This window comes from Manis pentadactyla, chromosome 4, assembly GCF_030020395.1.
Source record: "Manis pentadactyla isolate mManPen7 chromosome 4, mManPen7.hap1, whole genome shotgun sequence".
In the NCBI taxonomy this organism is placed as follows: Eukaryota; Metazoa; Chordata; class Mammalia; order Pholidota; family Manidae; genus Manis; species Manis pentadactyla.
In genome coordinates, this window is record NC_080022.1 from 41,439,813 (window position 1) to 41,453,637 (window position 13,825).

The following is a 13,825-nucleotide window of genomic DNA, read 5'->3' on the forward strand; positions in this document are numbered from 1 at the left end:
TATGTGTGACGGTAGTCCTCAGTTCTTGCTCCCACTCCTTCCCTGCCACAGTGCTGGCCCACATATTGCCACCACAGCTAATAAGGACACTGAACAAAACCACTCCTGGTAAGATATCTTGTGGGTTCTACACATACCAATCTAGTTATAGGGACAAGTGTTAAAAAAAACCTCTAATAGCTAACATAAGTCACAGCAGTCTTTCTGTTTTCATAGAAAAAGATTTCTATTTCAATCTCTAATGACTTCAGGTATACAGAGCAGATTACACAGGAGTCAAGAACAACAGGAAGTTTATAGTTTTTGTGACTTTGTCCTCATGTACTTCATCTTCTCTACCTGTAGTAGATATTCAGGGAATTGTCTCTGGTGATAATCCAAAAAAGGCACCTTTCAAGATTCTCTATGAACTGTTCTAAAATCAGGGATCTTAATTGAAGGTTCTCAGACATCTCTTTCAAGATACAGTGGGCAAGTTGGGGGAGGGAATGAGTACATGAATTGGAGTGGGAAGAAATTACTTTTTTTAAAAATTTTCACTAACCTCTAACAATTTTTATTCAAATATGAATATAGGCAACAAACCACAGCTGTATGAGTACTATGACTATAACCAATAGAAATCACAATATAGTTGTTGCAGATATCTCAAAATATCACTCATTGCTACTTAAACTAAGATGTACTGCTAGATTTTGTTATTCATAGACATATATTACTAATTTTTATTATTTTGAGTTATTTCAATATTCCTTTGTAAACTACTGTATTTTATGCACTTAAAAACACTATTCTATGGACTGCATAATATTTAAAAGTATTGTTTCAATGTTAAATTCCCTGAGTGTGAAACTTTAGTGAGGTTATACAAGAGGATACATTTGTTTATAGCAGATATATGCTAAAAACAACATTTAGGAGTGAAGTAAATGTAATTAAATCTCATATATTTTGGGGGGGAAAAACACAAAGACACACAGACATTCATATGTAAGGAAAGAGAGAGAGAAGAAAATGTCGCAAAATATTACCAATTAGTGAAATTAAGTGATGAATTAAGCGTATTATTACTACAGCAATTTTTTGTAAATTTAAAAAGTTGGAGGGATGAAATATTATTCTGAGGAGTCCATAGGATTCAACAGATTCCCAAAGGAATCCAAGGCACAAAAGGGGTTTTAAAAAAATCCTGCTCTAAACTCTGTACCTTTCAGTCTCATACAATACCTTCCTTTCATATAGCCTACAATACAAATACACAGGATCATTCACTTTCTCACAATACCCCGGGAGTTCCTTATTTATGTGCTTCCCACTACTTAGAATGTAAATCTTATGCCACATCCATGAAGCCTCGCTGATCTTATTAGTCAAGGCAAATGCTCTTCCTGACCTGAAATCCCAAAGCACACTGTTTCTAATATTCTATGTGGTCATTACCACAGATTTTCTTGTTGAATGTCTTCACAATATGTTAATTCCCATGAATGTTTATCAAAAGGATAGACAGATGGATGACTACATAGATAATATGATTGTCACACAATTATGATCTGTGTCAATCTGCCTAATCCTCTCACTGCTACTCAACACAAGAGTTAATTTTCAGATAGCCTCAAGGCCATCTTGAGACTCACATGACAGAGAGTGGCAGAATTAAAACTCCAGTGACACTTCCAAAAAGAGGAACAATGTCCATACTGGTTCAACTTGGTCACAGATAACATTCAAAAAAGAATTTGACTTCAGTACCTGTTCTTGGTAATGAAATTCATTATCCTCAATTTTCTGAATCTCTTCAAAAATCCTATGAAAGAAGAAATTTAAAACTAGAATACATATTTAAATTTGTCATTAGAATCATCAGCAAGAGAAGCATATAGACAGACAGACTGGTTACATAAATGTAAACCCTTAATGTTTTATGATTCACATGGGGTACTCACATGTAGAGGAATAAGGATATAGCACCAGTAAAGGAAATTAAATTAGGAAATGCCTGAAAAACTATCAAGACAGGACTAAAGCATGCCTTTTGGTAGCCTGAAGGTTAAAACATCCTGGATCAACTCCAGGCCCAATTCTAATAAGTAAGTATTACCTTTGTTCTGGGCCTAGCTTCTGTAACATTTTTAAATACTGGAAGACAGTATGAGCAACCTGAAACAAAACATCTGATTACACTTTTGCATAAAGTGATATCTATATTATAAAAAAACTTTCATTTTAACTATTTACCTCATAGAAGTGTTCATAACCCTCATCAGTCAATGTAACAGAAATGCTGAACACTGAGTAAGTAGAATTTTGCTCAAATCCTGTCTCACCATTTCCACCAAATAATGCAAGAGCCCAGCACCTACAGTTTGGGGGGGCGAAAAATAACCCAATCAAGATCTTGGTCTTAATAATCTACAAATACTTCAAAATAACAAAATAGGTAGGCTTTCTGTATGAAATTTGGGGAGTTCAGACTTTGCTGTAAACATGCTTTCCAACAATAAGTTTAAAAGTACAAAGTTTAAGAGCACAAGACCTCCCAAGAACTGCTGTGCATGCAAGAATCATCGGAAGGAAATAATAGCTGTATTTATTTAATGGATACATTAATATATATTACAGCATAGTAAAACATAACAGTTTTATGAAGCCACAGTAATTTCTGTTGAAGAGAACAGCACTCATCCCTTTTAGAACCTGTCTCTCAGGAGAAGCCTTAAAACACTTCAGATACATGCCTACTTACAATGTCAAGTGAGCACTTTGAAACTATCAGTTAACCTACATACGTTGTCTAGGAAAGAAGCAGTGAAACTGTATCTTTTCCTGACTAGAATAATCTAGTAGTCTAAAATAAGAAGGGAGGTGGCCAGAATGAAGAACTTGAAATTCTAATAAAGTTTAGTAAGGCAGAAAGGTTGTGCACATCTGAAACCTAGTATCATTAGTTTATTCTTTCATAACCCTGCCCTTTCAACTTCTTTGAATGTTCTAGTACACATCAATGTTTTAAAGTATTTACTTAAATTTCTCATTGACCTTTCCATTCTTGAATTAGTGTATAGAAAATTAAATAAGGAATTACTTAAAAGTACTGGTCCTCGTTCTAAAGCTGTAGTTCTGTTATGTGGCTAAGCAACTTCAACAAGTGCTTAAATGCATTAGGAAACTTTCTGCTGACACGGTTGCATATACTGTTCATAGTCCCACATACTTATGATTAATCTGCCCAATGGTAAGTTTTCATTAAAGTCTCCCTCTTGGGTTGGGAAAGCCTAGAGATCCACAGCATTTAAATAATTCACTTATTTACTATTCAAATCTAAATTCTTGATTAGAACTAATCTTTTATGTAATTCTGGAATCTATTAGTTCGTGATTTTAAAAACTTTTGTGTACAACTACTTTCAACATAAGGCAGCTTCCAAAAAAATACACAAATAAAATATGGCCATTAAAATGACTACAATTAAGCATTAGATTTGATTTTAGGCTTCCTAGCAGACAAAGCTAAATCAGAAAAGAAGGGTTATACAACACTTACTATCTCTAATTTTTCAGAGATTGCTACACTGAGAGCACTTGTTAATTGAATACTTGCTTTTTTCTAAGGTAAGAAAGAATGCTGCCTTTGCCTTCATGTCCAACGAGCCAAGAGATATAATGAAGTGGCTTCACCCTTAAAAAAAAAAAGTTAAGGTCAGAAATAAAAATAATTAAGGTATAAGTATACCAGGAAATTTTACTAAGACTGATATTTGAGAATATGATTATAAACTTTCTCTCATATAAATTCCATTCACATGAAATAATTAATTTTATAGCAGCAAGATAAAAACAGAAAACATGGGAATATTTAATTTCTTCATCCAAAATCACTGAATAGTATAATCACTCCAAAATTTATTACTTTTTCTCTTAGACACCAAACTTAATTCTTTTCACGGTAAAATCTTTCATTTTTGTTTTACCCGAAATGGAAATAATATAGATTCTGTATCATTTTAGAGTCTAATACAGATATAAATCACTCTGCATCTGTAAAAGCTTCCAGTGTTCCATCAGACTCTATAGTAAACTGAAATGTGCTGCTTTATATGTCAGAAAATCTGGCTTATAGTTTTACTTTTTCCTTTAAATAAATGCATGATCTTGGCAAGAGAAAGCCTCACTGTATTTTTCTTTTTCTCTTCACTTGCCTAACTACTTATTTAAAGGGTTTTCATGACACCAGTAAGTGGTAAAAATGCTTTACTATATAATAATATACTTTAATATTTAATAGTCTGAGTAGTGTATGTTATTTTGTCTCTTCCCACTGGCTTTTACTATAACTTTGGAAATGTATTCCTACCAAAATAAAAATATACAGAAAAATTAGGTTACAAATCTAAACATTCTTAAAACTTAAAATGAGTTTACAGAACTATGTTCAGTAAAGTCTTAAAAGACATAATGATTTCAACTATGTTAAACAATCCCCAAAGCCCACACATTGTTTAAAATTTGAATTTGAATTATATTTATATTTAAGACTGATATAGGTGAACAAATCAGCTGAAGAGTAAACCCAGTTGGTCATCCAACATTTGCATCTGAACAAAACTAACTGTACTATATTTGGTAACTCTGAAAGGATAAACATTTTCTTATTTGTAAACAATGGCTCCCCAAAAAAAGCGAATTTACTAGGAATTCATGTACCTTAGTAATCAATCAGAGAATAAGCAAGGCTTTATTAAGTAATAAGCATTGCCAAAAAAAAAAAGGAATAGTATACATAGAATAGTTTGATTTCCATAAAAAAGAAGTTTAATAATCATTGTTTTAATGTCTGATGGATATATGTAAGAAACTGTTAATGTTGGGCACATCTTTGAGGACAGAGACAAAAGGAAAAGCATGGCTTTACTTTGAAAACTCTTTTGTCCTATTTTAGTATTTTAAAAGCATGTATTATTTTTATAGCAAAAATTTAAGGCAAACAGAATAAACTTATAAATATGTGTATAATAACTCAACACTTTTTGGGATACTCTAACATAACTATACAATAAGTATGTACTACTTTTTCCTATATTATCCTTGCATCGAAGGCAAGCAAACAATATACATGTTTTTTGCTTTCTCATTGGTGGTAATACTGTTCATGTTAAATTCATAAGACTTACTCTAATATTCTAACATAAATGTTAAAAAAAGCATTTTACTGAGCTTATATAAGCAATACAAATTACTGTCTTCCGCTTGTGTCTTCATGCTTTTGTTGGTAATAGTTTTAAAAAGCTAAGTTAAATTTTTATCAGTTCTTTGGCATTTATTTATATATATATAGAAATGTACTTGTAGACATTGACTGACCCCCGTCTTGAAAGAGCTTCTTGGTCCATGCTATATTGTTCATGTAAGATAACTATATAAACAAGCTGAATATTTTCCTAATTTGTATAAAACTTCTCTCACTCATTCTTAAGTCAAAGGAGTAAGCCCTTGAGATTTATACTGCAGTCATATTCCAGGTGCAAAATTATTTAACTTTAATTAGACAAGATCAAACTAAATGGTCACTAGTAACAAATAAATCACAAGCTAATACATTTTTGTACTCGAAGTACTAAAGAAAATAGTTACAAAAGTTAGCATTCATACTAAGATACTGAATTTCAAAGACTCAGAAAAGATAACTAATTGCCCTAGTTTTTAATAAACAAAAAGATATTAAAATACATAACAGGGCTTGAAAAATCAGTAGTAATTTACCAGTTCACCACATTACCTTTGTTTATAAATCCAGATCCCTCAAATTTAAACCTTTTAGTATGCTTTAAAAATAAGACTGTTAGAGTACTTTAAATAGAGTAAATTTGCCCTTGAACTCTTACCTGTAATATTGCTGTTGAGGGGGAAGTGCCCATGTGATGGTCAGAGCATGAATTTTTCTGACTGGAACAACTAAACAAAAATATTTTTCAGAAAAATAGATATAAATGTTCCTCCATAAGTTTTACTATGTTACATGAAATTTTTTAAAAACTCAATATATTTCATCCTCAACTAAACAGGGAAGGTTAAATACAGTGTAATCATTATTTCAAGTTGCCAATTTTCCAGTTTGAATAATGCAATTTTTATAAATTTCTTTTCAATTTGATTTCATAGGTAGAGAAAACATGGATAAAAGAACTATGAAAATATGAAATGCTCCTGAGGATGGATCCCTTCTTACAAGAAAGGATACAGGACTAGGAATCAGGAGACCCATAGTCGAAATCCAGCTCTACCTTTATCTTACTAAGTGTTTATATGACCTTGAGAAAATTACATGCATTTAAATCTTTCTGTATCTGTTTTCTTACTGTATGGTGAATTAGTTAGGCTGAAGTAGCTCTAAGATTCTTCCCAGCACTATTATTCTATGGTTCTATGAAGACAAAATCTATGGCCAGAAAGAATACAACTGAATGTAAGTTGTCTCTAGGAAGAGTCGGCTAAAATAGAATGGAACTAGCAGCAGATAAGGGTGCAACAGTCATTGATTAGAGGAGGGGAAGAGGAAAGAGACTGGCAATTGGGTGAAGGAAGAGGAGAACGGAATACCTAGGCAATTAAGAGAAAGAGAAAATAATCTGCCATGATAAAAAAGGGAACAAAGAGAAATGGTGAGTTAAGAATGTCTGCATTATTCATATGGGCAAATCGTTAAGTATATTATAGCATAACCATGTGATGGCTCACTAGGCAATTATTACAAATATAATATTAAATGAAAAAGGCGAGAGAAGTGTATAATCTTATAATCTCAACTACATTAAGAAAACATACCTACATAAATTCAAAGGGCAATTTGCCAAAATGACTTCTCTGGATGGTAAGATTTAAGGGTGATTTCTCCCCCTATTTCTTTACAAATTAAATTTTTCTTCATCTAACAAAAACTTCTTTTATAAGGAAGATAAGAGGAAATGTGGTCTCCAAAATGGTTTCCCCTTCTCTGTTTTTCTCTTTTGAAAGGTAAAAAAGAGGATATAGATAAAATAAGAAAGAAACAAAAAACCAAAGAACAAAAGGGAACAAGGGGAAACAGGGAGAAAGCATGAAACAGACTCAAGTAGCAGCAGCGTACTAGAGCAACCAATTCTGCTGCTAGTTAGTGGCCTGTTATCTGTCACGAACTGAATCTCCACTGTCCATCTACTCCCTTTCCAATCCAGCTGTACTTTCTGTTGTGTTCTCATTTTCAAAGAAAATTGGCAGTCTCAATTAAGTTTTAGAGAATGTGCTAAAGTTATTTCAAACAGTTTTAAACCTTTGGTTCACGAACCTCTATAAAGTTTGTTAAATGCTGGTGTGTCAAATGGATCCGTTAAATGGCCAAAGTTTGGTTTGGGTAACCCACTGAAAATAAAACAAATACATTAAAATTTAATTGGCAAAAGCCTTTATAAGCAGTATCTTTAGGGATGCCTAACTGAAAGGTATTTATAATCTATTCTACATATTTCTGGCTGAAAAGCATTTAGGCATACGTGAACAGATGGCAACAAAGCCACAAAATCCTGAACTAAACAACCTATTTTTAATCTTAGTCCCAATAACTCAAATACCTTTAAAACTCAAAAGAGATAGAAAACAATGAATTGAAGGGACCTCCCTCCCAATATTTACTGCCTCTATCAGCCCAATAAGATCTTCAGTTCTCCTCCTATATAAAGCCATTTTGGAAAGAAAATTTATACCAGAGATTTTTAAAAAATTCAACAATACATATGAATTGATTATTAGGTATAAAGCACTGTATTAGGGACTGTGGTACCTAAATAATACAGACTCTCCTAGAAGCTTCTTATCTGGTTGAAGATACTATAATTAACAATTCTTCTAAGAATTAATATGAATTCACTTTAAAATACCTAGACCTTTTAACCTGTCTGATTAAGGAACCAAAATTATTAGTGAACAGTATTTAAAAGGTTTTTTAAAAATGTTCATCAGGGATTGATAGGACCTAATAATGAATCCCTCTATGCAGTACACCTCTGATTTTATCAGTAAAATTTCACAATGAAACATGTTTCAATTTGCCATTTGACATTTCCATTGTTCATATTCATTTCATAACAAAAACAAACAAAAACACGTAAAACAACCCCAGGACTCTGGCATGGCTTTCATTATCATTTTACACATAAAAAGTAGTTAATTACCAGTGGAAATTTATATAGAGAGCCAAGACAATAATAACTAATCAGTTGTTACTACAAATTATTCTAATACTTTAAAGCCAATTTTCTTTCATAAATTTAAAATAAATTATGCCTTGGAATGAAGAACTGGGAAACATCTAGCTTACTCACCTGAGGCAAGAAAAAAAATCTGATTTCACTTATTTTACTAAAATGCAAACTGCTAGGAGTGGGAAGAAAGACTTAATTGCTTCAGAATTAAATTTTTTGTAATCTTTGTAACAAAAATAAAACAAAGAAGTGTCTTTTAAATACTGTGCAATTTTGATAACTTTAAAGTAGACAAAAAATAGCTTTCTGAACTGGAACCCTATATACAGTTTCTAATAATAAATAATTTGGTTCAATTATATGAAATAGACTTTTTGGGAAGTATACAAAGTCAATCATCATGTACAGAATTATTTCTCTTATGGGACATTCCAAATTCCAAATAACTGACTTAGAAACATAATTTCTTTAAGACAGAGGATATGTGTGCATATTATATATATATATGTGTGTGTGTGTGTGTATTATATAAATATACATATAAATAAACATATAAATAAAAATACATATAAATACAAAAAATACAAAAAATACAAATACATATAAATAAATAAAAAGCCTCTCAATACAATACTTGCTTTTGCATCAGTTTTAAACAGTACACAGTAAGAAAAAAGCTCTGAATAAATGTAAAAGGAGTCCTAAATTCTTCAGAATTACTGCTTACTGTAAGTTTATAAGCTTGTAAATTCTGAACTACAGAAACTATGGAAATTCGACTTATCTCAGTTTTCCCACTCAAAAGCTGTGTGATCTTGCTAAACCACATGAGGTCTTAATTTATTCACATGTTTAAGAAATAAGCCGAAAGAAAAAACTTTTGAGACTCTTACAAGAAGATGCCTATTTAAAGGTGTATTATTAATGAAAATAAATGTCTTACTTGTTTGGTATCTGAGAGAAGATTTCTGTCACCCACTTTTCCAAAGTATCCAGTGTTTCTTGTGGAGAGGGCAGGGAGGAGATAGGGAAACGCAATGTCAAGTTAGAAACACAATTAGATTTCTCACAGATCTTTAGCTATACAACAAAGGAATACTTTAATTTGGGCATTACCTGCCACTTCTTAACCAGTAATAAGAAACAGGAAAAATAACAAAGAAAACTTTAAGACACATATAATTTTGTTAGTCTCCTTTATTTTTACCTGGTAAAGTTAGAAAAAGCACACAAGTTAAAAAAAAAAGTTTGTTTATCATTAGTTTAGTGTGAAGGGCAAAGAGATAGGAATACACCAATCATCCTCCTACTCCATTCCAAAACTTCCTTTCTCTAGGAAGGTTTCTCCCAATTAACCCACACTACACAGACCCTTCTCCTCGATAGCTCATTAGTACCTTTATACTCAATTTGTTTTATATTAATTTATACTTCCTTAGGTTTTAATACATCTTCCTCTTAGGTTTCATATATATATGATTTCTATCTTCTTTTGGCTCTTTTTTTTTATAAGAAATTCTTTTGACATTTCTCGTAAAGCAGATCCAAGTGAAAAAAAAAAAAGGAAACCGTTAGTTTTATCCCGTGACTTATTACATCACTAGATAGTATCTGTTAGTACCAAACACAAGTTTCATTAATTCTCAAAAGAGATGCCCCAGTTATGTAATAGGCAAGATGCAAATTAGACAAACCAAGTTCTAAATTTATTCTATACTATTTACATAGATATTTAACTCTTAAATGGTAAAATAGATGCTCAAGTAAAATCAACTGAATTTAGAGTGTGCAAGATTCTCTTATCAAGTATCTGGGGCTTACTTTAGAAATCTGCAACAAGCATTAATATGCTCTTATATTTGTCACCACAGAGGAAGAGAATGCAAAAGAAATAGTACCTAGGTTGAAGAAAAATGCATGTTCATGATAGATTTGGAAATGGTAAGTAAAAATTACAAATTAGTATTACATACTGAATATGGAATGGCTTAATTTTAATGTGTTGTACAAGGAATCTAGAAGCACATCTATAGTTTCAACAGAAGAACCCACCATACCATATCCATGACTTTACACTCAAGTCAATTTCAGTGGACTAATATTGCAAAAATATTTTATATTTAAGTGCCAAGTCAGCTCTGATCTTAACTTTGACAATGAGAGAACAAAACTATATAAGAAGGAGAATCCTATTAGGGTGAGAAGATTACTTATTTAAAAAGAAATGTGCAAACTCTAAGGTATGTCAAAAGGAATAGTTCAGCAACTGACTGACTGTAAAAAATAGCCTAAGGAGACTGAAATATAAAGAAAACAAAATAAAGCTACAATGATTTCTTTAATGAGAAAGCATTAACATCAGTTACTGGAGATAATGATAAAAGAAGGAAAAGAGTAGTAGTATTAATCAGTATTTCACACTTAACATGCTTCTGCTATCATCACCATGATGGATTTCAATTAATCATACCATTTTACTGGACCCTATGTAAGGATGAAAAGACAGACACTTTGCGCTGTTAGAGTTTATGATCAATACAAATTAAATGCAAAACCAGAGATAAGAGAGGCAACAGCTCAATGCGGCTTAAAAGATCAATTCATGACCTATTAATATTTTTGTATACTCACAGACTAGCCTAGAGATCAGACCTATGTCTATAAGAGAAAAAACATTTGCCTGAGAATCAGATGATTATGTGCTTCTCTTTAGCTGTGCCACTTGCTGTGTGACCTTTCCAAATCCTGATTTCCTTTAGTTTGTGTTAGGGTCAGGCATTAAAGTAATAGTGCACTGCAATACTAATCAAGGCAAACAAATCCTAAGAAAGCACTACTTCAGAATAATTCTAAAGGCCATAGCAGTTAATATTACCTTTGGACTGAACCACTAAAGTCATGTAACAAGCAGAATAGTAACGCATCCAGAATTCTCTCAACCTGGCATGTGTATCAATATTGTTCTTGTTTGGCTCATGTTTGAGAGTCTCAGCATTTCCTGTAAAAAGATGAACAAGATTATAGAAATAACTAAGTTTACTTTGTAAAACTTTCTATAAACAATGCATTCTCTGCTACTAAACTAATGAAGTAACCCAAGTGACTCAATATTGAACAAGTGTACAATAATAGTGATAATTTATCAATATAAGACAAAAAAAATCACAAGAAACAATTCTGAAATATGTTTTAGCACATAAGGAATTAATGTCCAGTTAATAATACCTCAACAACAGTAATTGCCTTAAGCTTCCTTTCTTAATAATTAGTTTAGTATTCAATTCAGGTTTATCTCAGAATTTTTAAATAATATTCTGTATAATTGTTAAAAATAAACCACATAAAGCAAGGATGTCATATAAAATGCATATAACAGCAAAAAATTTACAGGGAAGCAAACATCCTTTGAATGAAGTACTGTTTAGATCAACTCTTCCCAGATTCAACTCTACGGTCAAGAGGATTAATAAGAAACTATATCTGGATTCTAACATTAAGAAAGGCCTTTTATGAAAAACAGATACCATTTAAACAGCTTACCAGTTATACAAAATTAGGTCATAGCTCAAAAACTATTAGAGAAATCATTGCTGAATCTCTATTGATAAATGGAAATATCAGGTTGGGGTAGAGCACAGACTTTACAACAGGTTCAAATCCCACCTTTATCATTGTGTGATTTAAGCAAATTAAATAACTTCCTTGAGCTTATTTATTTATCTTTAAATACAGATAATGGTAGCAAGCTCCTAACATTGCTATGATGATCAAATGACATAATTCATGTAGTATTAGCAGAGCATCTGGTACCCAAAAAGCATTCACAATATTATTGTTAGGTGCTATTCTTGATATATCCAATGTTAGAGAACCAAATATAGGCATGCTCACCCACTTTCTATTTGAAAAGCTACCTACCTACCCTAAAAAGTAAAAAACACCTAGTGCCCTACCTTTATAACCTTCCATTCTTTATCAACTTTCATATTCTCTATCTTCCTTAACTAGAAAATATGAAATAAGTATTTGGCATCTTACCCCAAAAAAATTTCCCCATAGGATGTCCAGGTCTAGCAAGGCTTCCAAACAACATTTCCTTTCTGTTTGCATCAGAAGGTCTTGCAAGTTGATATTCTGTTAGTTTTAAAGAAACCCTTTTAATAAAATGAAGTTCAATATCTGCTTTTCTATCTGGGAGTTCAAGTTTACAGAACTGAAAGTAAGGAAGTAACAAATATTAATTTTATGAATCATGTGTATAAGACTGAAGTAGAGAATGCAATGATCTAGGCCTGGCTCTATGACTTAAAATATTCTGTAACTTTGGGTAGTCAGTTCACCTTTCTAGAGGTTTTCCCTTATTTTCAAATGAAACAAAGTAGTTTAATGATCTGAAAGGATTTAACTCTTAGGATGCTATATCCAAGTTTTTATTGATGAAAATGCTAATAAAATATTAAATCAAATTCCTTATTATCTGGGCAATTTGTCATATATATTATTTAAACTTTCCCCAAAGCCAACTATGTTGATAATAAAGTATATTAGTGGTTAATAATCACTTTGAAGTCAGAAATATCTTGGCTAGAATCCAAGTTCTGCCATTAACTAAGCTGTACCACCTCAAGGAAATTATCAACTCCCCTGATTCGATTTCTTCATTTATAAAATGAAGTTACTAGCATCTAGTTCATAGGATTTTTATAAGGATTAAATAAGATACATTCCTTCAACAAATATTTACTGAACATCTACTATGTGGCAGGTACTACAGAACTAGTTGTTAGAAGTAGAAATGTGAATAAAAGGGACCAATTTTCCCTTTTATTGGCAGACCAATTCTCTGCCCTCAAGGGGTTTACATTCTAGCAGGGGAGATAATAAATAAGCCAACAAATAGATTTTAACAATGTTAGTCAGTGATGGGTGCTATAAGGAAAAATAAACCTGGTAAGGGAAAGAAGAGTGGTGGCAGGTGATCACAGAAGATCTCTCTGAGGAAGTAACAAGTGAGCAGAATCCAAATAAAGTAAGGATGATTTCATAAAAATATCTGGGGGAAGGTTCCCACATATGGAAATTATAAATTCAAAGGCTTTACAAGAAATACCTACATGAACTCAAACATGGCAAAGAGGCCAGTGGAGTTGTTTAAAAGGAGATTAGAGCCTAGTAGAAATTATAGATCACTATAGTTAAGTGCTATAACACAGGGTATTATGAGAATATAAAAAGACTGTCACTTAACCTAATTTTGTCTTATTTTCGTGTATGAATTTACTTTGGGGGGTGGGCTCAGGGACACAGGCTTCTCAGGGAGTGACTTAAGCTGAGCCTTGAGAGACAAATGGAGTTTTCTAGGGAATAGGGAGGGAGAAATGGGAATATGCAGAACATTCTCAAGAGAAAAATTTGAAAGAGGAGAATATGGCACCTCTGAAAAACAGAAGGACTGTCAATGTGATTGAACAACATTCAGAATCAAAGGAGTGGCAAGGCATCAGGCTGGAGATATAAAGAAGGAACCATTTTTGAAAGAGCCTAGTAAGACCTTTGGGAGGCAATACTTCATGTGTACAAGTACAGACCTT

The 13,825-nt window shown here is 32.2% G+C and overlaps 1 protein-coding gene across 2 annotated transcripts in view; it reads right to left on the bottom strand.

Moving 5' to 3' along the window:
• The window catches only part of NRDC (nardilysin convertase), a 122,521-nt gene that overhangs the window by 21,844 nt on the left and 86,852 nt on the right, over positions 1-13,825 (bottom strand). For both annotated transcript variants that reach the window (XM_036893090.2, XM_057500207.1), the window contains 9 exons: positions 12,273-12,368; positions 11,110-11,232; positions 9,178-9,235; positions 7,322-7,395; positions 5,883-5,952; positions 3,602-3,679; positions 2,239-2,359; positions 2,102-2,160; positions 1,753-1,807 (listed from right to left, as the gene is read on the bottom strand). In XM_036893090.2, coding sequence (XP_036748985.2) covers positions 1,753-1,807; positions 2,102-2,160; positions 2,239-2,359; positions 3,602-3,679; positions 5,883-5,952; positions 7,322-7,395; positions 9,178-9,235; positions 11,110-11,232; positions 12,273-12,368 — 734 coding nt within the window. The remainder of the gene's footprint in view (positions 1-1,752; positions 1,808-2,101; positions 2,161-2,238; positions 2,360-3,601; positions 3,680-5,882; positions 5,953-7,321; positions 7,396-9,177; positions 9,236-11,109; positions 11,233-12,272; positions 12,369-13,825) is intronic.